Below are 24,073 nucleotides of genomic sequence, written 5' to 3'. Positions count from 1 at the left end.
TAATAAATAAGGAAAGACTTTGCTTTTGTTGGTATATATTTTCTGTAGCACAACATAAAACTAAAGACGTTCTCCTCACTCTATTTCATGCTATATATACCTTGCTAGGTGCCAGGAAATCACTTTTATAGAAGTATGGGTTCATAAATAAACACCAAGAATATACAAAATAAGGAGGGGGAAAAAATCCTTCAAATACAGTTTCTAAAAAAGATGATTTAACCCCTTAAGGACCAAACTTCTGGAATAAAAGGGAATCATGACATGTCATGTGTCCTTAAGGGGTTAATCAGAAATCAGTACATAAAACAGAACTGGCAAACTATTTTGACAGAGGATACACAGCGCCGAGCTCCTTACACTTGAAAATCCACATCATTTTACTATATTTGTACATAGCATTCAGAAGTTGTCTGGCCCAGAACAGTTCAGGGCTACTTTGTGCAGTAGTATATTAATCACTTAAGTGGTTTTCAACATCTTCCTATATAACCACTTAACTCTAGTAAAGTAACAAAGGCACATATATCTTGCAATTTATTACAGACTTACTTCCTCAAAATTATTATTTGTATTAATCAATGAAATATAGGTTGATGAGATCTGTATATTTGAAGAGATATTTCTGTACTTCAAAACCGTACACAAAAATGTGATCCTCGTACAGTAAATTTACTGTAGAAGAAAGGGAGATGAGATATTTGTACAAAGAGAAAGACTAATCTCTACGCAGTCATGCAAAGTGTAAAGAAAAGCTCAGGACTCCACATATAGTTCTACTATACTACTAGATATTAAGCTAGAGAGTGCTCTAAATTAGATCTGGCCTGCCCAATGTTTCCTGTAACATAAGGTTGATTTACATCAGAAAAAAAAACAAAAAAAACACCCACATGAAATAAAAGGTGTTGCAGTAATGCATTTTTGTTTATCTCCAGCTGTGTTAGAGTCACAATCATGATCATTATAACAGGAAGATACAAGAAACACCACAAGGATTTTAATTAATTTAGGGTCAGAAGGGTGCTAGCTCTAAATTAATGCTCAGCTTCTTGACAGTCAATATATACAATGCATACACTGGGATTCCACTTAACTCTACCAATACCTAAATAAAATAATTCTATTTGATAAGTATGAATTCATTATCAAAAATGTTTTTTTTTTTTTTTTTTTTTTTCTTTCCTTTTTCGAAATGAGTCCCACCAGCAGATACAATACTTTTGAATGGCATCTAAGTACCCCCAAACACATATACTGTGGCAGCAATGTGGGTTGCACTATTTTTTTTGTAACCGTAAACCACAATCACAACATACTCCATTTAATAGAACAGCTAATTTGTCAATTACTACCAACAAATTGACTTGCAATTCATTTGGAAAAAAAATTGTGTTTATAGCTTAACAAGTAAAAAAAAAAAAATTATATATATAAAAAAATAAATAAAATTTCCACTTTTTGAGAAACAAAGCCTAAAAGTTAATTCTATGTCATTCATAAGACAAAACTATGCAGTTGTCTATCGTCTTTTAGCAAGAAATACGATAAACTGAATTGGCTGAAAACCACACACTGCAAAAGCTAGTAATGAATGATAACAGGTAGCAAGCACAGAGTAGCTCAAAAAACGCAATTCAGTAAGTAACGTGATACATAAACATGCTTATCAGATTCTGTAACTTAAAAGAGGCAAATAAACACTACAGCTTAGAGTATTGTTATGTTTCGTAGAGTGCCCTGGAACGGTCCCCTCAATTAATATCAAACAGTTTAAAAGGTACATTCCACTGTTCAAATATTTCATTTTTCTTTGTAAAATGAAAGGAACAAAAAACCCTTAAAATACACTCTTCACGCAAGCATCTTTCCCATCTTGGCTGCATTAGTATTCCAGAAGTATTATCAATGTCAATTTCACCCAACCTGGATGAGACTGACTTCAAGGGGCACTTCAATCACCAACACAATGTAAATGTGTTTTGACAGATTGTTGTATTTTTCCATTGCCACATTTTTTTTTCTCCTTCAGAAAAACAAAACATAAAATATTTTGACGGGGCGGAGCCTAACAACGGACCGGAGCGGACACACATTTCCGGAGCTCCGGTGTATTCCACCGCAATCCGGCAACATAGGAGGCATCCCGCACAAATCCCGGCCACACATCCAGCCACAGACCGCAAGGAACCCCACTGTGACCGCTGATGCCGTTTTTCCTGATGCCCGGCTCCAAAAATAGACGCCGAGGCGGCAAGGCAGCCTCAGTCCATCACGGGAGAACACTGGCCCTGCAATATCCCAGACTTGAAGGACTGGTACCCTAGCACACAGAGCTCAGGTGAAATGGGGCACAGAACGCAAAAACCGCCCCAAAACCGCAGCGCGACATAGGCAAACGCTACAGGTCACAAGCGCAGTGAAGGCACAGACCCCCCGCGAAACATCCCCGGTACCAGAGAGACAGCCCACACCCTAGTCCCCAACACCCCACACACACGTGGACACCAGAAGCCAGCGCACCGGCCTCAAAGCAAGATATACAGGCAATGCTGACAGGCCTGAAATAGAACCTGAGACAAATGTGGGAAGCGGATCTGGCAGTGCTTAAGCTAGACGTGCAAGCAGTGTCCACGCGCACTCAGGCGATAGAAGAGGAGGTAAAGGGACTAAGGGTGAACTACCAGGAACTGTGGAAGAAGGTGCGACACCTCCAAGCCTCACAAGCGACAATGTCCAGGCAAGTTACCCTTCTAGATGACAGAGGGCCCCGCAAAAACATAAAAATTCGAGGGGTACCTGAGTCAATACCGCTGGAAGAATTGCCCTACTTCACCAGATGCCTTGTGACCACACTCCTACCGACAAGACAAACCAAAACATTCCAGTTCGATGGGGTTTACAGGATAGCCAAATCCCCACGGGACATAATATTGAGATGCCAATCAATGTCGGACAAACTGGGGCTAATGGCAGCTATACAAGGGAAGACCCCTTTTGACTTTGAAGAAAGCAAACTTTCTTTCAGGACTTGAGCAGGGCCACACTATTATGGCGCAAAAGTATGCATCCAATAACCAAACAACTCCAAACCGCAGGAGTTGCTTATAGATGGGCAACCCCAGGAACTCTCTGGATCACTAAACATGACAAGCACTACAGGGCCACTGACCACACGGAGGGCCAAGCACTGATGACTGCACTAGGAATATCGAACCTCGCAACGACCTCGGCGACACAGCTAGATCATCGGCCAGGGACAACGAGCGCAGATTCAACCGCAACCCCTGGAACAAGCAGGGGCCCGAAAACCAAAACCTGAACGAATTGCCTTACCGATGGCCTCTTAGGCTTTAGTCTAATTAGTTTAAATATTTTGAGTTAATAAGACTGTTCATTAAGTTATATATAGTTCTCTCTCACTGACCACACCGGTTCTGACGGCACCCCTTCCCCCCCCCCTCCCTGGGGTTAAAGGGAACTGACATCAAGGGCGACATCGTAACCCTGACTGGTATCAAGCTCTTCCGCAATGTCTAATATCCCTAGCCTAAAGCCCCACGGGCACAACTTGATCCTGGCACACTACAACCACTTCTATATACCTAGGCACAAAATCCATAGTTGCTACACTGACCAGCAACCACCCGCAGCTACCACTTTTGACGCCTGGAGCACTACACACATGGGTGCACACCAATAGCTACAATCAGGGACAAAAAAAGGGAGCGGTCCTAGTCCTAGAAGGGGTACCCACAGAGAGACCCCGCAATCATCGCAACCCTCTCCCTGCCCACATGCAGAAGGGCCAAGAGACACACCAAACACCCATAACTTAAAGACACATGACCTGGAATTAGGAACAGCCATTGGACTTAGCTGTAACTGCCCACCCCCTTTCACCCACGACTTCACGGAACAAAGGGTGTCTTAGGAAGACAGAAGTCTTCCACCCCCACAGTTATTAGATTTCAAAACCTCACTATAACAATGTGACCTATTGTAAATACAAAATGTGTGTGAATAGCACACAGCAATGCCTTGTACTTAATATGCACGGATTCTGATTGTTGTGTAGAGGCTGTTGTGGCCAAATACATGTGTCTGTTATCTTTCCACACGAAAAATAAAGAAAAAATATAAATAAATAAAATATTTTTACGCTTTCTGCAGCATAATTCACGCAATATGTTCCTTATTTGAAGTCCTCAGTGTATACACACAGCTGAGCCAATGAGAGATTAGCAGGAGTTATGCTGCTAAAATAACTCTGTCCTATAACCATAGTCTTTTTATTATATGCACAATTATTTTATCTTAGAAAAGCTAAATCAAACAGGAAGACATTCTGAGAAAAGAGGAGGTGGTGTTATACTGCAGAACACAGCATTTAAAAAAAACAAACAAAAAACAACTAAATAGATTTGAGCAAGGAGAAAACAAAAACCGTAAATCAAAACCTAAGCACCACTAAATAAAACACAGATCACTTTGTCTCAATTACTGTAGTCTGGGTAAAGTGGTCCTATACTTTTAACCCTATAGTGCAAAACACTGCAGTTTTGTAATGTTTTGTTAACATTGCCTGTCTGAGATGTAGTGATTAGGTTACCTAAAAATGTCCCTTTAAACTGTAACGCTCATGTCACTGTTTTCGGCATACATTCTATACACTGTGCTGGCAAGTTTGTCAGCAAAAGATATGCTTACCTGGAGATCTCCTACTCCACTAAAGCTGATGGAGCAACTTCTTTGCCTGCAAATGCAGAATAAGGCATCCTGCAACTTTCCTGGCAGGAAGCACAGTGTCATTTAGAAGCAGGGCAGCGGAACATAGATACTATATTTCTAATGTTTGCTAAAAGCACAACCACGACTACTACTATGAAGGGAAAATAACCTGAAAATGGATATACCATTAAAACAAAATATTTCTACTGATTCCCCATTCTACAAATAAAAATGATACTGTTACACTCACGGCACGGCCAATTGCGTCTGCCCACTGAATTGACGGCCACTAGAAGCATAAATTTGCAAGTAAAGCATCTAGGCACTAAGACCATTGGATTACACGCAAGTGCTCTTGGTGTCCCCTAAATATTTACTGCTGTGCTGATGAGTAATCAAAGTGCAAGAAACTTTGTGGTTTCACACAATTCTAAAGTACCCTTGTGTGCTAGGTATAGTGGAATACCTTTGACGTCCCGCCCATTCCCAGCATATATTCTGGATGACAAATAATAACGTGTAATGAAACTGTAACTTTTAATTCATACAGTTTCATTTTCAACCAGCACAATGAGTAGATGTAATTGTTTAAACAGGTTCACTTTGAGGTGGAGAGGCTGAGCAGTCTTAAAAAGCTCACCGGGAAGAAGAGAACATGATTACGTAGCTCGAGATCAGCTCAATAAAAAGGCATTAAATAAGAGAATTGCTGAGAGAATGATGTGCAACCTAGGATTGGTAGTATAACTTGAAGTAGTTTTGGTGCTTAGAATGTTCCTTTATGTTAATGAAGTGATTTGGGGGCATAGATGGTGCAGTATCCCTGCAGCTTTGCCAATGAAAACCTACCATGTATAAGAAAAACACAGTTTGCAGTTTCCACCCTGTTTAGTGGCTGGTATTCAGAGAGCTACAATGGGCAATAGGCTTTGGACTAAGGTCTCTCCCTTCACATTCTATTAAAAATAAACCATGTATATAATACATCCAGTTACATTCTTATGCCTACCTGGTTTGTTCACCAACATAGTTCAAATTAAAGAGTAACTTGCTTCTCTGAATACCCATCCTAGCCCCCAAGGGATTTTATTGGTGGCATGCAATGTCGTTGAATTTGCAAATTAAGGTAAATTGAAAAGGATTGAGATGTTATTTGGTACCAAAACGTTTTACCTCATTATGACAGATCATGTGCAAGGACTGCCATTATTTGCCCAACTTCAGGTCATAAAGAAATCGTGTTAAATCTATATGAAGCAGGTAAATAGTCAAAAGCAAATGACCACAAGAAATTACATGGAAATGTAATACAAATTGTGGCATAACTAGAATATTAACTGGGAAGCACAGCTTAAACCAAAACATTTTAATTTAAAATTTGAGCACTACTGAAAATGAGATATTTAAACAATGAATTACAATCCATGCACAAACATAGTCAAACATTAGGAAGTTAGATAAAATACCTAATTTAGATGCATTTAATCCCCATGTTCTGCACTTAAATGTAATTAAAGGGAAACAATAATGCCAGGAAAAAAAGACCTGCATATATGCACCCAGGTCACTTCAATGAGCTGAAGTGGTCTGGGTGCCTATAGTGTCCATTTAAGATTGGTAGCTTGTGTAAGTATATTTATTTATTCTAATTCCCCCCTAACCCTCCCAATCATATATAAATGGTGAGTGAAACATGATTTTAGCAAAATAAAAAGGAAAATAATAATTCAGGAGAGAGTCAACATTTTTATCTCTTTTTGCTAGCATAGTTACACATCAAAGATGAATTATTTTCTGTTAGTGGTCAGATGTAATAGTGAAGTAGCCCTAACATAGTAATACAGGTTGAAAGAGGAGGGGGAAAGAGAGAGACTTATCAAGCTAAACCAAAAAAGTTGACCAAAGCTGCATATGGCTTACGATTTACAGCTTCTACAGGAATGCTCTGAGGGAAATAATTTCCTACAGAACCTAAATTAGACATAAAAAGATTTCACTTTCATAAAATCTAGATATTATTTAATTTGCAGATTTAATGTATTAAAGGGACGCTCAAGCATTCTAATTACTGCAGTTCTTTTTTGTGGTCAGTACTATGTGTCTACAGGTATAAACAAAACACAAAAACCACAGGGCTCACTCATTGCTCGCCCCCTCTAAAACTGCACTTAATACATAAATTATGTTTCAAGTGCAAATACTGTCCAATCTTGGACAGCAATGACAAAAATAAAAGAACAAAATCTACTCAAGTGTACATTTAACCTCCACCATACAGTAGTCAATGTAGCCAACAATAACAAAAATAAAATGATTTTAAAAAATGGTCATTAAAACACCTTAACCACTACAGCACACTTTAGGTGTTCTGGCACCAGGAGTCCCCTGGCACTGGACCATGTTTAATAGCTGCCTGCAGTCTGGCTTCTCTTCATAGAAATAGCAGTATCAATTCTGTCTGTATTTTGGTGGAAATCATAAGTTGAGAGCAACAGCTTTCCAAATCTGTGCAAAACTGCAACATTTTTAGGACCAAGGCACACTTCAACAAAAGATTTTTTTTCTAAATATCCAATGCACTCCTGCTGTTTATTTTTATCTTCATATTAATCTTATAAGATGTCACACTACTTGCAACCTTGCTAGGCAATGATGCAACATGCGTTGTCTGAGTGTCTACCTGGGTTGACTTTAAATAGTTACTCCAACCATCATGGCCACTTCTGCTTTTAGAAGTGGCCATGGCAGTAGGAGAGTCAGTATGTGCAGAGTTTCTGCTTCAAACGCTGAACATTCAGATATATTTGCAAAAAAGAAAGATTATTACAAAAAGAATTATAAGTCAGACGGAGTAACCTTTTAATATTTATTGTTTGTTTTAGCAATTGCTGGATACTGTTAGTAATACATAGTTACATAGCTGAAAAGAGACTTGCGTCCATCAAGTTCAGCCTTCCTCACATATGTTTTTTGCTGTTGATCCAAAAGAAGGCATAAAAAAAAAAACCCAGTTTGAAGCACTTCCAATTTTGCAACAAGCTAGGAAAAAAATTCCTTCTTGACCCCAGAATGGCAGTCAGATTTATCCTTGGATCAAGCAGTTATTACCCTAAAGACTATATCCTTGAATATTCTGTTTTTGCAAGTATGCATCTAGTAGCTGTTTGAACATCTGTATGGACTCTGATAAAACCACTTCTTCAGGCAGAGAATTCCACATCCTGATTGTTCTTACAGTAAAAAAAACTTTCCTTTGCCTTAGACGAAATCTTCTTTCTTCTAGTCTAAACGCATGACCTCGTGTCCTATGTAAAGTCCGGTTTGTGAGTAGATTTCCACACAATGGTTTGTATTGGCCTCGAATATATTTGTATAATGTTATCATATCCCCTCTCAGGCGACGTTTTTCTAAACTAAATAGGTTTACATTTGTTAACCTTTCTTCATAGCTGATATGTTCCATTCCTTTTATTAATTTTGTAGCCCGCCTCTGCACTTTTTCTAGTGCCATAATATCCTTCTTTAGAACAGGTGCCCAAAATTGCACAGCATATTCAATGTGTGGTCTTACCAGTGATTTATAAAGAGGCAAAATGATATTCTCGTCCCGAGAATGAATGCCCTTTTTCATGCATGACAATACCCTACTGGCCTTGGCCACTGCTGATTGACATTGCACATTGTTGCATAGTTTGTTGTCTATAACAATTCCCAAGTCCTTTTCGTGTGTTGTTATCCCTAATTCGCTTCCATTAAGGGTATACGTTGCTTGTGTATTCTTTACGCCGAAGTGCATAACTTTGCATTTTTCAACATTAAATTTCATCTGCCATTTGAGTGCCCAGTCCTCCAGTCTATCTAAATCCCTCTGCAGCAAAGTAATATCTTGCTCACATTGTATTATTTTACAAAGTTTTGTGTCATCTGCAAACACTGAAACATGACTTTCAATGCTGTCTTCAAGATCATTTATAAACATGTTAAATAGAAGGGGTCCCAGAACAGACCCCTGAGGGACACCACTTGCCACCTCTGTCCAGCTTGAAAATTTACCATTAACGACAACTCTTTGTACTCTGTTTTTAAGCCAATGTTCTACCCAAGAACAAGCATTTTCATCTAGACCGATTTCCTTGAGTTTGAACACTAATCTTCTGTGTGGAACTGTATCAAATGCCTTGGCAAAGTCCAAATAGATCACATCCACTGCAACACCCTGATCTATACTTCTACTTACTTCTTCGTAGAATGAACACATCACAGCCCTAAGGTTTGCATTTGGCATAAAGATTGAAAATCACTTTGCCAAACTATGACGTAAATAAACAGTCTTGAAATGGAGAAATAGAATTATATTGTAAGAGAGTATGTAATCTGTTAGGTGCTATAGCACACTGTAGTAATTTCTAATCTATAAATTCTCAGATTCAATACAATTTAGTGTCATTTTGCCTTTCAATTCATCATAGACGCACTGAAAGACCGCAACAAAATATTGACACAGGAATAATACACGTTTTTCACTGGTTAAACAATTTTATATCAAATTAAATTGCAGCCATGTAGGTCTTGGTGGAATCAAAATGGTTAAGAAGCCAGTGGACAAAGTAATGAAAAGATAAAAACTAACTACAGCAGCCCATTCACAGAAACAAGTAATGTGACTAGAGCTCTCCCCTCCAGAATCGAAAAGAGAAATTCAATACAATGTATAACTACATTTGGCCCATGTATAAAAAGGATTAAGCAAAACCTTAATCTCATATATCGTGAATGCACATTTCCTATGTTACATGTATGGTCACTTATGATACAGTTGCTGCAAGTAGGATCCTTGATATACAGGGTTATTCACAAATGTGAGAATTTAAATGTGAATTCAAAGTGAATTTGAGATTTACGGTCAAGAAAGCCTAACTGGAAACATTATCTAAGTCCGCTATGTTTTCAGTTCAGGTAAGATGGCCTGAAAGAACACTAGAGTGTTAAGAAAACAAACACAAATTCCTAGCACTATAGTCTTCACCTATCTAGATTAGCGTTCCCCCTGCCATGTGAGTGCTGGAAAGGTGAGTTTTACTTACCTCGCAGCCCTCTTCGTGTTGGTCTCTCTTAGGGAAGCTACGGGACCTTGGCTAAGATCCAATAGGAAAGCATTGGGACGCTAGTGCGCCTGCAATGTAAAACAGATGGTCTCTAGGATACTATCTGATTGAAATAGAGTTTTACTATGATATTTTGTCAGTATGACTGACAGCCACTAGAGACAATTAAATCCTGCAATGTAAACACTGCTGTTTTTTGCAGAATGTCAAGGTTTTCACTTGCAGGGTTAAAACTAGAGGGACATGGCACCCAGACCACGTGCCTATAGAAACCCTTTACATTAGAAATTCACTCTGAATTCTCACTTTAGTAAATAACCCTGTTAGACATACACTTAAGAACACTCTGTGTTGTTTATTATTTTATTAGGTTAAACAGCTGCTTTCCTTTATATTTGTATGTTGATAAACACTTAATAACATACCTTTGGAGCAGTCTGTTATTAGGAAAAAGTTTTCATAGCAGTTCATTTTGTACAGCAATATAGAAGTATCACCTTAACTGAGAAGAACACAATTCTGCAGCAAATTATTCAACTACTTAGATTTGAGTAGTAGATCAATGCCGGTTATCTTAGATGCTATAGTCAGAATAAGACTTAAAGGACCACTCCACACCCCAAGAGCTTTATGGGTGAGGAGTACTCTCATTTAACCCCAGTTTGTAAAAGTGATGATTTCAATAAGACTTTTATAAATTAACTAGGGAACTCCCCCTGGTTGTCAAACAAACGGCCAGGAAAGATTCCTTCATACTTCTGTTAGCTCCCGATAGCTAACAGAAATGGCAGACACGCTCTACTCCCCCTCTCTCCCTCACAGCCCTCAGACCAGCTCCTCAGCTTCTTAAGAGAACACGCAACGCGATGTCAGTGCGTGCACGATACAGCATACGTGCATGTAACAGGGTGCCCGTGCGTGTGGGAACTAACTCAGAAGCTTCTCAATGAGAAGCCTCTGATTGGTTATTTCCCTGTGAAGAGGCTGAAAGAACATTTGCTTGAACAGCAGTGATAGACTTTCCATCCATCACTGGCCATCTGTAATGCTTTAGAAAGGTATGTAGATTTGAGAGCAGCAGAAGAAAGGAAGCTGGGGTAGCATCTGGGTGACTCCACTTAAAGGAACACGATAGGGTCAGGAACACAAACATGTATTCCTGACCCTATAGTGTTTAACCCACCATTTAAGTGGCTTGCCCCTCTTCCCCCCCATAAAAGTTAATAAAACTCACCTTATGTCCGGCGCTGTGCGGGTCAGCCAGCGCTGGCCCCACCCCCTTAGTGGCATAATCAGAATGGCCAATTTTTAGCCAATCCAATGCTTTCCCCTTGAGGAAAGCATTGGATTGGCTAAAATTGGCAAGGGGCGGGGCCAAACACTATTTTGGCCAATCAGCACCTCCTCATAGAGATGCATTGAATCTTTCTCTATGAGGAAAATTCAGCATCCCCATGCAGAGCGTGGAGACGCTGAACCGCACTGCTGCCTGCTGTGCAGTACTGAGCCAGGAAGCACCTCCAGTGGCCATCTGAGAAGTGGCCACTTGGAAGTGTCCCTAGGGGCAATGTAAACACTGCCTTTTCTCTGAAAAGGCAGTGTTTGCATGAAAATACCTGAAGGGAGCTATCATACTCACTAGAACAACTACATAAAGCTGTAGTTGTTCTGGTGACTATAGTGTCCCTTTAAGTGTTAAACCATATAAATATTTTTATTTTAAAGCACTTACAAAGGTATGAAGGACTCTGTGCACTCGGTGCACCATAACTACTTAATTTACACAAAGTGTTTTGGATGCCTGGAATGTCCTTTCACATTTCAGAAAAATCTTTTTAAGGGAAAAAAAAAAAAAAAGCCTTCAAGAACATTTCAAGCTGAATGTAACTTTGCAATTGCAGCTGTAAATAAAATACGATTTTGAGATCAATCTCCACTGAATAATGGGAATTGGGTTGTTAAAGTTTAAAGTAAAGTATAGATTCATACACAAAAAAGACAAACATCAAATGAAATCTGAATTGCGGCATCTGACATATTATGAACACTACCAGTTTCATGAACTCTGTACCGAGATGAAATACACATAGCTAAAAAAAAAAAAAAGAAAGAGAACCTGGATCTGAGATCTGATGTATTATGGCCAAGATTGAAGTTCTGAAACCAGAGTAAATGCAGGCAGCTGCAGTACACAGAGAGCTATCAGCATTGGAGGTTGAGGTAACAAATGAGACCTAAGCCCTTTGACTTTCAATAGCCAATGTCAGCTAGTGAGTATAAAGAGATGGGAGCATGTTTAAAAAGGAAGAAGTGACACAAGCGATAACCTAACGATAAGAATAGCTTAGCTTTTAGAACAGTTCATGACTCTAAGGGATAGCCTATGCTTAGATCCCGAGCGGAGTCTTCAAAGAAAACACAACACTGCCATGTTCTAAAGCAGAAGTGTAAAAGACAAAACCCCAGCTGTTGTAGAACTACAAATCCTGTAAATGCTTTGCCAGCCTCAATGCTGGGATAGTAACAAGAGAGCTGAAGTTCTATTTAGTAAAAAAAAACATTTTGAGAAGCAAAAAAAGAAAATTCTTCTTTAGAGTGATACTATCTAGAGATTAAAGGGACAGTATAGTCACCAGAACAACTACAGCTTATTGAATTTGTTCTGGTGAGTAGAATCATTCCCTTCAGGCTTTTTGCTGTAAACGCGGTCTTTTCAGAGAAAATGCAGTGTTTACATTACAGCCTAGTGATAACTTCACTGGCCACTCCTCAGATGTCTGTTAGAGGTGCTTCCTAAAATGCATCCAAAAAATCAGTATCTCCTCCCTCTGCATGCAGACACTGAACTTTCCTCAGAGATTCATTGATTCAATTAATCTCTATGATGAGATGATGATTGGCCAGGGCTGTGTTTGAATCATGATGGCTCTGCCCCTGATCTGCCTCTGTGTCAGTCTCAGCCAATCCTATGGGGAAGCACTGTGATTGGATCAGGCCACCACTTCTAATGAGGTCAGCAGACTGCTTGTTTTTCTGAGTCTAATAGCATGCAGAGTTACAGCTTCAGGCTTAAATAAAGTAAGATTTTGCTATATTTATTGAGGCATGAGGGGCCCAGTGGGGCTAGATGGTGGTGTTAACACAATAGGGTCAGGAATACATGTTTGTGTTCCTGACCCTATAGTGATTCTTTATCAGCGATTCCTAGAACGAATAATCAGACATGCTCTCTCAGAGAGTGAAAACATGAGTGATGGTTCTGGTTTATAAGATGCTGCCAGTCAGATCGATCTTTACCGTTTCACCTGGGTTCAACAAATGTCAAAGACTTTTTACAATTCATACAATGGTGTTACTACAATTCTGGAAAGGTGTTAAATTCACGTCCCAAAATAAACTACACTGTGTTAAACTGCAAGCCAATGGATATTGTTACTGCTCTCTCTATTCTTCCACCCTCTTTAGTTCGTATGGCTATGCCAGAGGCATAGCTTATTGAGCACGGAGAAAGATGTGCATACTGACAGGCAGAAAGCCCATACTAAAGCTATGAGCCATGCAGGAGGACACCACACATCTTAAAATGAAGACTGCTTTTTTTTTTTTTTTTTACACTATGATCAGTTTCCTAACTCTCTTACTGGCCATCACTGGCTTACTGGCATCACAATGCTTTAGAAAGGTATGTAGATTTGAGAGCAGCAGAAGAAAGAAAGCTGGGGTGGCATCTGGGTGACTCCACTTAAAGGAACACTATAGGGTCAGGAACACAAACATGTATTCCTGACCCTATAGTGTTTAACCCACCATTTAAGTGGCTTGTCCCCCTCCCCCCCCATAAAAGTTAATAAAACTCACCTTATGTCCAGCGCTGTGCGGGTCAGCCAGCCCTGGCCCCACCCCCTTAGTGGCATAATCAGAATGGCCAATTTTTAGCCAATTCAATGCTTTCCCCTTGAGGAAAGCATTGGATTGGCTAAAATTGGCAAGGGGCGGGCCAAACACTGTTTTGGCCAATCAGCACCTCCTCATAGAGATGCATTGAATCTTTCTCTATGAGGAAAATTCAGCATCCACATGCAGAGCGTGGAGACGCTGACCCGCACTGCTGCCTACTAAAGCTATGAGCCATGCAGGAGGACACCACACATCTTAAAATGAAGACTGCTTTTTTTTTTTTTTTAACACTATGATCAGTTTCCTAACTCTCTTACTAGTTAACATCAACAGTGGTCAACAATTCTAGTCTTGACTCAAGTAATACCCGATTACACAGGGTTCATAGATCAGTCTAGTTTCCAGTGGGTGTTCTCAAAACAAGGTACACACTAATTACTTACAAATTATAATAAATCATGAGTGCAGCTTATCACAATGAGGTTTATTCAATACTGACCCAAATAATGTTTCAACTTGGAACGATCACCTTCACAGTACGAAACATTGCCAAGTCAGACTTATGGCTGAGTAAGCATCACTGTCACATGCTGGACTTCGAGCTTTACATGTTATAAGTTATCACAAAGAAATTTTTTCCAAAAAGAAGTCCCCATAAAACCTGGGGTCCTCTTTTTTTGACAGTGCTTACCGGATGTATACACTTACCCATGATGTCGATACTGACAAAGGCAGGTTTGCTAACCTTTATCCCCATGACAATTAAAGAGATACCCAGCGTGATATGTTTTTATTGCTATATTTACTTTTCAGCGCAGCCCATCATACTGATGAATAAGTCTTTAATTTGAAACACATAAAACAATAACTCAATAGTTAATGCTTACGTTGAAAAACCCATCCATCTAATAGATTGCTATAATGTCGAATTTGAAACACTGCTACATGTAGGTATTACCACCTCTAGGGAAAATCCCTTAAAGAGCTCTGCCTTTAAACAAAAACAAAAATAAAAAAATTAAGATTTTATTTTATTTTTTAGCAGAGTGGAAGGCACAATTCACAATTAGAAATAAAGTAGAGCATGGGAGAATGTGAACAAAGCGAATAGTAAATGCACCTTTTCCTCAACACTAGATTAGTCTATGCTATAAACATTTAACTGTGCTAAAAACCTATTTTGTTTTTTTCTTCCTTTCTGAGTGTCCATTTAAAGTAAATTTTCAGATATCAAATTTATCAAACAGGCTTCATTTTGGACATTAGAATGAAATTCTTGGCTGAACCTGTCATTTTAAGAGCTGAAACACAGCAGAGATAATCAATAAAAGGTGCTATTTTTTCTGATTTCCATTGATGTACAGGATTGTTCTCTCTGTAAATATTTATTTCTTTAGGAAAATCAAAATAAAAAAGCAGGTTAATAAGGACTTCCTTAATACAGGATATCATCAACACAATTGCAAAAAAATATATAAACAAAAACATTTTTTTTTAAATGACAACTGTTAAAATTCCTACCATACAAAATACAGATGACAGTAATGGTATTTTTTTTTTAAAATTTATTATATTTTAAATATGCTTTGGAATGAGCATGAAGAAAACATGATAAACATTATATACCTGTTTATATTTATAGCTAAATGTTGTACTATACATATATAATCTGAAACGCAAAATATGTGTGCATATACATATAGTTATATGTATATATTTGAAGGTAACTGTTACTAGGAGTTCTGCACGCCTTTGATTGAAGTGTAAAACACATGCAAACTCACACCGTCTTCACTAACAAGTATCTTGATTCAAGGGAAAAAAACAAAAAACAAAACAATCAAAAACACAAACCCAAAACAAAAACACTTTAGAAAGGCCTTCACATGACAAGAGCTAGCACAAATCTCACATTCACTCAGTTAATAAGGGCAAGGGGCCCACACATATTACTGTAGAACAGCTTTCTTGAATTTAGATCTCATATAAAGCAAGTGCTATGGTTTGTTCTTGGGTACTTGGGAGCGCAATATGGTTCCTATACTAAAACAAAACAAAAACTAACTCCTAAGTGGAAGTCCTTATGAAACTGCAAAAGAAAAAAAAATGCACTAGAACTCTTTAAGAGATTTGCAGCTTCCTTTGACTGTTTGCGTTTAAACACAGTGCTGTCAATGAATACATTTGGATCCTTCCATGATTTTAATTACAGTATTCCAAAATTATATTTTCAGGTGTGTTTATATATAATAAAAAATATTTGCAAAATAATAAAATAAAAAAAACCAATACAACAATGATTAATTAAAAAACAAAACCAAAAAAAAGTAAACCTACTTGAGATAAATTAAACCGGAAGAACTGTTGAAACTGATTTCCCTTATAGCGACTCTTGAAATGCTTGAAAACCATATGTATCTACTCTGGCAGTACCAAAAGTACCCAATCTACTTTAATGGTTTGTCATTTACGTTTCTATGTAACGTACGTTATTGCACTAACATTCATAATTTTAAATTGATTACTCTGTTCTTGAAAAACAATCTGAGCAATTAGGATACAATTAAATATAGATTTATATATATTTCAATCTTTCTACACTGGTTTCAATACTTTGAAAAATCCAATTCATTATTTTTAAAATGACCCCATCCCGTTTAGTTCAGTATGACTATGTGCGTACCTAACTGTCAGAAAAATAACAAAATATATACATTAGCCTTTGAGGTAATACACTATGTGTCATAGTGAACTAAGTGGAGTAAATAAGAAGACTGGGCAAAATCTCAAAAGAAAACTCAAGGCAATGGGCTGTTTCTTTAGCCATTAGATGAGATATCTCAGGAAATTAAGAAAGGCTGTTTTGTTTTTCTCCCTCTTTAACTCTGGCTCAGTCCATGGGACATAATCATTTGGCAAAACTATAATCTGGGTGAAATCGACTATGATTTTATCATAGGCAATTTATATATCAAATATATTATGCCGTTTTGGTGTGGTGTAAGACCCATGTGTGATGGCACTGGGTTTTAATTTGCAGACAGGAACAAAGCTATAGTTGGCATACCTAAAAAGTTGAGAAAACAGCCCACCTTGGTCAGTAGTATGATGCAGAGTAAGCCATGTTGAAAGGAGCCTATTGAGTATAAAAAAAGTGCAAAGCTGCTTCTGGCTCTGTTAGAAGTCTTCACCCCTGACTGACTGTGCTCGTTGTTATTAAAAAGATCCACATTCGACATTCACTCCCACCCCAAAGCTACGAAACTCCTAGCTACAGGTGGAGAAAAAAATAGACTTTTCTTTACTTCATGTATAGGGAAGCTTTGTCAGAGCCCTGCCCACAAGGAGAAGAGACAACAGCTGCCTTTATTATTAACGTTTTTTTTGTTTGTTTTTTAAAATCTTCGTAAAGTCAGCTAACTCTCTCAGTCACCGGCGTTCTGGTGTCTACAGGATCCTCCCTGGTCGGCCTCGGTACAGCCGAAGAAACAATGTCTTTTCTCTCACTTTCCCCTCGGTTTTTGCACTTGTCAATGGACTGTGTTTTAGGTGGCTCCTGGGCGCATCCGTCACTTTCTGGCAGATTCTCATCTTTGCAAACTTTGACACTTAAGTCCTGCGGCTCCTGGGGGTTTACACTGTCCTTTGAAGTCTCTGGCTCAGGGTTGGTTGTGGGTTCCTTAGTTTCGGAGTGGTGATGGTGGTGGTGGTGGTGATGATGCTGCTGCTCTTTTTTTGGGAAGGTAGTTCTACCTTTTGGACTACTCTCTTTGCTTTTGCTCTCTGGACTTCTTGCAGGTTTCTGTCCTTTACTGCTTTTGTCTAAGACAGAGGAAGCATACTCTGGTATCACGGTGTCTTTAACATCTACAGTCTCCCGGGTCTTACGTTTCTTTATTGGTAATACGGTCTCTAGGAGAGGCTTGATGGAAGACTCTTTAATTGCTTTTTTCCTTGCTGCTTCGGCTGCTGCAGCAGCTGCTGCTGCTGCTGCAGCAGCAGCAGCACTGGCACTGCCTGGTTTGCGTCCCCGTTTTTTTGGGGCGGACGGTGGGTCAATCTCGGATTTTCGTTTACGTCCAGGCCTTTTGATTACCAAGACCTGTTCTGAAGTGGTTGCGTCAGACTCTTTAGTTTCTGAGAAAGGCATTTTGACTAGCAGTTTTCCAGGACTCTCTTCTATGACCCGTTTCACCTGAACACCCTCGGACTTTACAGCTATCTTTGATTTGACACTCCCTTTGGGTCTTCCTCTCCCTCTGCCTGTACCAGCAGGTTTTGAAGCTTTGGGTTTTTTCGGCTGTTTCTGTTCCCTTCGAGATGGACTCCCTCTCCCAGTTACTGTAAAGTCAAAATCATTTGGATCAAGGGATGTATCACCGACCTTTTGGAAGTATGCTATAAGTTCAACTTTGGAACGAAAAGCTTTCCCTTTTGGACTGTACAAATGAAAGAGGAAAAAGAAGAAGAACATAAGAAGAAAAAAATAAAAATAAAAAAAGTTACGTATTTGTTATTCTCAAAACTGTATGGAAGATAATATTTGCTATTTATGTTTGTTTGTGTTGGTTTTTCAGGTAACAATCATATGCAAGACAAATTTAGGATTGCATATTCAGAAAGATTTTACATAAATAAAATGATTGAATCTCACCTGGAATGTTCTTTTATGTCCTAATCCACCTATTTATGGGTATAGCAACCGCAAATAATTGCCTGGTAATTCCAGACGTTTGTAATCACCTTTTCCTTTGCAAAAACATCTTAACCTTTCTCCCTTTGCACTTTCTACCTATTGACTAGGGCAAACAGACTCACATTATACATTCTACGCATGATCCCTAAAATAAATTTCTAGCTCAAAACACAACTACAAAAGAAAACACTGCTGCCGCTATAAAGTAGCATAGTCTGTCAGGCAGTATGGAACATGTACCTCTTCAATTTTGTCCCTATTGTTTGAGCAACGTGTGCAAGCTGCATGCCCAGTAGGGATGGCTCTCTACTGATAGAGAAACACAGCCCAGATCACTGTGAACCAAACTATGTTTAAAAAGATAGCAGCCTCCATTTTGCAATTTTTTTTTGTATTTAAAAAAATAAAATAGTATAAAGCTAGTTTTAACCCAGATTAGTACACACATAATACCTATAAAATGTAGTAACATATAGCATATAGTGCCTTATTTAAAAGATGGGGATACACAAAAGAAACCTTACTGACTGTGTAGAATATGTACGTTTTATGTGAGTTTTATAATACTTTTTGTGTACTCTGTCAAACAAGTAGGGCCCTCCCCTTTCTTTTGGGCTCCATTTTCCTAAATGTGTGTTTGCACAGTATATAACATATTGCAATGTTAGCATTTCATGAATCCTTACACAAAAATAAATAATAATAATAATAATGTATATGCTCAGACTATTCTAAATTAAATTAAAAAAAGAGAGAAACATTGGCAATTATGGATTTAATAATACTAACAGGGCTTCTTTTTCCTAAGGGGATTCAAATCACTTTTCTTAGCTCTTGGACTTAAAGATCACCAACTGCCTATTCGATGTATCCAACTTCATAGTGATGAAGGGCAGAGATGGCCCTATTTGGATTCTATCCTACAACCCTGGGATTGAACAGGCACAACAATTACATAGCCACGGAGGCAAGTAATTATATAAAAACTTCACTTTAACATTTCTGACTATTTTAAACTTTTCTGTAAGCAATACTAAATCAATATGTATTTTATCTACTGCTCCCTATTTTCTTACTTGATCAAATATACGTCATATTTCCCAGCTGAACGGCCAGATTTCCTTTGTTTGAGTTTCCTTGTCCAGCCCTCCGGAAGAGTTGGATCGTCATACATTGGCCCTCTGTCTCTAATCACAGACCGCCTCTGCTTGGGAGAGGCAGAGGCTTCTGGGCCAGTTAGGGATTCATCAGCACTGTCCTCTGCTTCCGCAGTCCCTGCAGGGTCTTCCGATTGCTGTGCTGAAGGATGCGGTTGTTCAAGCTTCTCCTCATCATCCTTTGGATCCTTTTTTACTTTCCTTAGTTTTGGCGGCTTATCTTTTTGGAGATCCTGATCTTCTGACTTTTCTTCCCTAAAACATAAAGCAATAGTTCAAATGATTTTAGTAACAAATTTGAAGCAAAGTGCATTGAAGACAAATAATGATAATATTTAGCAGAATCATACCAAAAGTATGCCCAAGTCAAGGCACAAATATTCAATATCTTTTTTTTTTATTTCTCCATTCTTATTACATCCAGCAATGACATTTCTGAAAACCCATCATGACACTGCTTTCTCTCCTTCTGGTGAGTGGATGAGCTCCAACATGAGCATTTTCTACAGTTTTGTGAAAATAAAAACTTGAGAAGAAGACAATGAATTCTGGACCTATATGCCACTAAAACTAGCAGCTATTTGCAAATAAAGGCACAAGAGCCATTACACTAAGCATGTCAAACTTGTGGCCCATGGGCCGCAGGCAGCCCACAATGAATATATTTGCAGCCCACCAGTCCTGGGGCCGCTTTGTGCTGTGGCTGCGACCAGTCGCAAGACAGGAAAAATATTTCCTGTATGATTATCGTCTTTTCTCCCACGGCCACAAGATCACAGAGCAGGTCAGGCACTTTCCCTTCTGCTCGCAGTGCCAGGAGAGCGTCTGGCCTGCTTGACCAGAAAAGAGCAGAGCTGGAACTGGAGGACGGGCGGCTCATCTTACGGTGGAGGAAGGGGGCTTGGGGGACCTTCCTGAGTAGTGTGTTAAAATGGGGAGGGAGGAACCAGTGTATTAAATTAGGGTAGGGAGTGGGGCGGCTGTGTATTAAGAGTGGTGGTGGTGGTGGGGGGGGGGGGGGGGGGGAGTATATTAGTTTGGACTAGGGAGAAAAACTGCTCTGACCCCGAAATATGTAACCAACAACTCCAGAAAGTGAAACAACAGTTCATAGAAAAAAGATATGACGAGAAAGCACTAGATACAGCTCTCGAAAAAGTGACAAGTATAGAACGTGTAAACATCCTACACAAGAAGCAAAAAAGAGCAGAGTCAAATATGAATACTGATGATTTATGCCCTTTAGTGTTTAACTATAGCGCCCAAGCATATAAGATCAAAAACAGCATACAGAAACATTGGCACCTACTTCGCCAAGATGCGGCTTTGGCTACGCTTTTACCAGTTAAACATAGTTATCTTTAGGGGGGCGCCCACGCTACGCAACAGACTAGTACATAGTTATAATAAGCCAACTAGATCAAATCATTTTTTGAGTGGCCAAAAGGGGTACTACAAATGTGGCAATTGCCACATATGCATATTAAGCACTATAGGAAAAAATTGTACCACCTTCCAGTCCTCAATAACTAAACAAACATTCCAGATTAAGAACTGTATCACGTGTAATACAAAACAGGTCATATATAAGTTGGAGTGCCCGTGTGGCCTCCAATATATAGGTCAAACCAAAAGAACACTTAAAACCAGGCTCAGGAAACATGTATACAATATAAAAAGAGGATTTGATAAGCATACACTCTCAAATCACTTTAATGTACATCACAACCGTGATCCCACACTCCTATCATATTGTGGCATTGAAAAAATAGAAGTTCCATGGAGGGGAGGAGAACTAAGTAGAATTTTAACATATCGAGAAATGTTCTGGATCTACAATCTTAAGACCCTTGTCCCCTTGGGCCTGAATGCAGAGCTGGAACTAGTGAATATAGTGTAGTTATTGATTCGTGGGCTCCACTTTCTCATTACACACTAAACCCTTTTTATGATTTATTTTGGTCATGAAAAGGTTTAGCTGATATACCCCTATTACCGTTGGGATTATTAAATATATAATCCATTTGGGTTAGGTGGAAAAATATGGCCCAATAGATATTGTGATTTATACAACATCTGCTACCGCCATGTCTAAAATATTATGATACAGGTCCAAGCTCCGATGCAGGAGAAGATATTTTATTTTATTTAATTTTCATATATGTTTGATAAGACATCTTATAGTGTTGGTGCGACCAGGGCACAACATTCAAACAGTCACCCCTTAAGAGTATTAACAAATTGTTGCTCTTTAAGTAAAGAAAAAAGGGGGGATTTCTGGTTAACCTATACCTGCATTTTTATTGATAAGATAATCTCTGAAATAAGATTGGCTCATTTTGGTATTTTTTTATATACAAATTCAATTGTTTTATTTAATATAGTAAAAATATGTAGCCACTATACGGAAAATTCACTAAGATGTTGCTACATTAGTGAAAGATACACAGATGTAGCATTTGTAACTTTATTTATTGTTGCTATTATGTATTTCAGATTTTATGTGTTAAGATGCATAGACATCACAATTTTAATTATTGTTACAATTATCTGTATATTTTATGTTACAGCCTTTTAATTGAAATGAAATGTTGATGTTTATGTTGGTTGAAAAAGTTTTTATTCCGCCAAGCCAGGCATGAGACACCTATCTTGAGAAAGCCCTCGGAGAAAGGGCGAAACGCGTTGATCAGGTGTCCACCAAGATTTTGTCTGCAGCATATCCTGCTTTACCGGCTTCTAACTAAAGCCGCATTTGCCGCAAGTTCGTTTTTTCCTGCCAGCATCAAAGACAGTTTTCCCGAGTGCACCGGGCAGCTCCTGTCTTCTTGGAGTAATTGCAGCTTCATCCGAACAAACGACTGGGCATGGAAGGCACAAGAGCCATTACAAGGCACAAGAGCATCATTTTGCTTTATGATGAGTATCTCTTTTTTCGTGTAAGAGTATTTATGTAGGGGGGGATTTTTATATCTGGAATAAATTTTGTAGCGGATTTACACTATATACCGTTTCTGTTTCCCTTTTATCCAAGGTATTTTCGTATATTTGGACCCCTACTTTCCATTACACATTGGGATTTTTTGTGCAGGACTCACACTCCTATTTAGTGGACTTTGGATTTTCTATAGTGGTATTTTCCCTCAATTGATTCCGGACGATTATTTGCTGGATTTTATTATTTTTTCTTTTTTATCTTTTGTTCCATATATCGTTTATTGTTCTATATGTTTTTTACTATTTTTTTTACTGTTTCTTATGTTGAAGACATAAGGGGATTATCTATTAAGCGCTGAAATTTAAATATGTATGGCTATAGTTCTTGATGTATATCTTGGATATATCTTTACCCAATAGTTAAGATGGTAACAGCATTTTATGGTGCATGCATCAAGTAAATAATTTTTTAATTAAGCTATGTGACCTCAATATGTTCATGACGCTTAGTAATTGATGGGGCTCTTGATAGTTTGAGCTTTCAGCATTTTTATTCACATACGTAATATACAGTGAATAATAGCCCACAGGTATCTGACAGTAAAGCGGACGTCACAAGCCTACCCCTAAGCTGTCAAGTACGCCCACTGTCTATCAATGTTAGATCCCACCCATACATCCCACGTGGGATAGGATATACCACACTGTGATGCGGTGACTCCCAGATGGGCGTGTCGGTACTAGCGAGAGGGCGGCCTTTTCAGATTTATGACGGCAACGGGTAATGTAGTTCATCTTTTCGTGATTACTAGATCAACATATGGTGGTACAAACGCCATGTAATGTTAGATTATTGGTGCCATTCCATAACCCCTTAAGGACCAAACTTCTGGAATAAAAGGGAATCATGACATGTCACGTGTCCTTAAGGGGTTAAGCTTATTAAGCATACACCTCTGAGGGAGTCTCTTTGTATATCGAACCAGGCACATTGGATAAGACACTATAGGGAACACCCCCTTAAATGCCTGATCCTAATTAGGGTTAATGAACCCTTGGGTATTTAAATGGAATCTTTGATGAGAGAGCTCACTTTGGGCTTGACTTATTTAGTTTTAACCATGCACTTTTGCACTTGTTAGGTAGCACTTTTGTTTTTGAGTTATTTATATAGAGTCTTTGGTTCAGGTAGGCACTAGCTTCGTGCGGTGCCGAGGTATTAGGGACAGATGTGGATTAATTCTTACGGTATGGTGGTTATGGTGGGAAAGGAGCAGTCATTTTAATAATCGTTTGGGGAGTTTCTTTTCCGTTTCGTCTCGGATTACTAAGTATTAGACTTCAACTAGCTGATGTCTAGGAGGTTCTCTCTTTTTTAGTAGAGATTCCGATTATCCCCCCTTCCCTTATCACCTCTCATTTGTTTCTGCCCAATAGCAGGGTATTCTTTTCAAGTGGAACGCTCATCTGCACCTTATGGCTGATTCCCTTATACCTAGTATGTACATATTGTTCATATTTAGGACCCTTTAATTGGTAAAGGTAGCTCT

General features: G+C 38.7%; 1 protein-coding gene across 1 annotated transcript in view; it reads right to left on the bottom strand.

Moving 5' to 3' along the window:
- Nucleotides 1–15,301: 15,301 nt before the first annotated feature.
- MECP2 (methyl-CpG binding protein 2) overlaps nucleotides 15,302–24,073 on the bottom strand; it is a 65,148-nt gene continuing 56,376 nt past the window's right edge. The window contains exons 2-3 of the mRNA XM_063432688.1: nucleotides 19,506–19,841; nucleotides 15,302–18,172 (exon numbers count right to left, since the gene is read on the bottom strand). Coding sequence (XP_063288758.1) covers nucleotides 17,146–18,172; nucleotides 19,506–19,841 — 1,363 coding nt within the window. The 3' untranslated portion in view covers nucleotides 15,302–17,145. The remainder of the gene's footprint in view (nucleotides 18,173–19,505; nucleotides 19,842–24,073) is intronic.

This window comes from Pelobates fuscus, chromosome 9 (assembly GCF_036172605.1).
Source record: "Pelobates fuscus isolate aPelFus1 chromosome 9, aPelFus1.pri, whole genome shotgun sequence".
Lineage (NCBI taxonomy): Eukaryota > Metazoa > Chordata > Amphibia > Anura > Pelobatidae > Pelobates > Pelobates fuscus.
The sequence above is the reverse complement of the archived record's forward strand: the minus strand, read 5'-3'. Positions and strand labels throughout refer to the sequence as shown.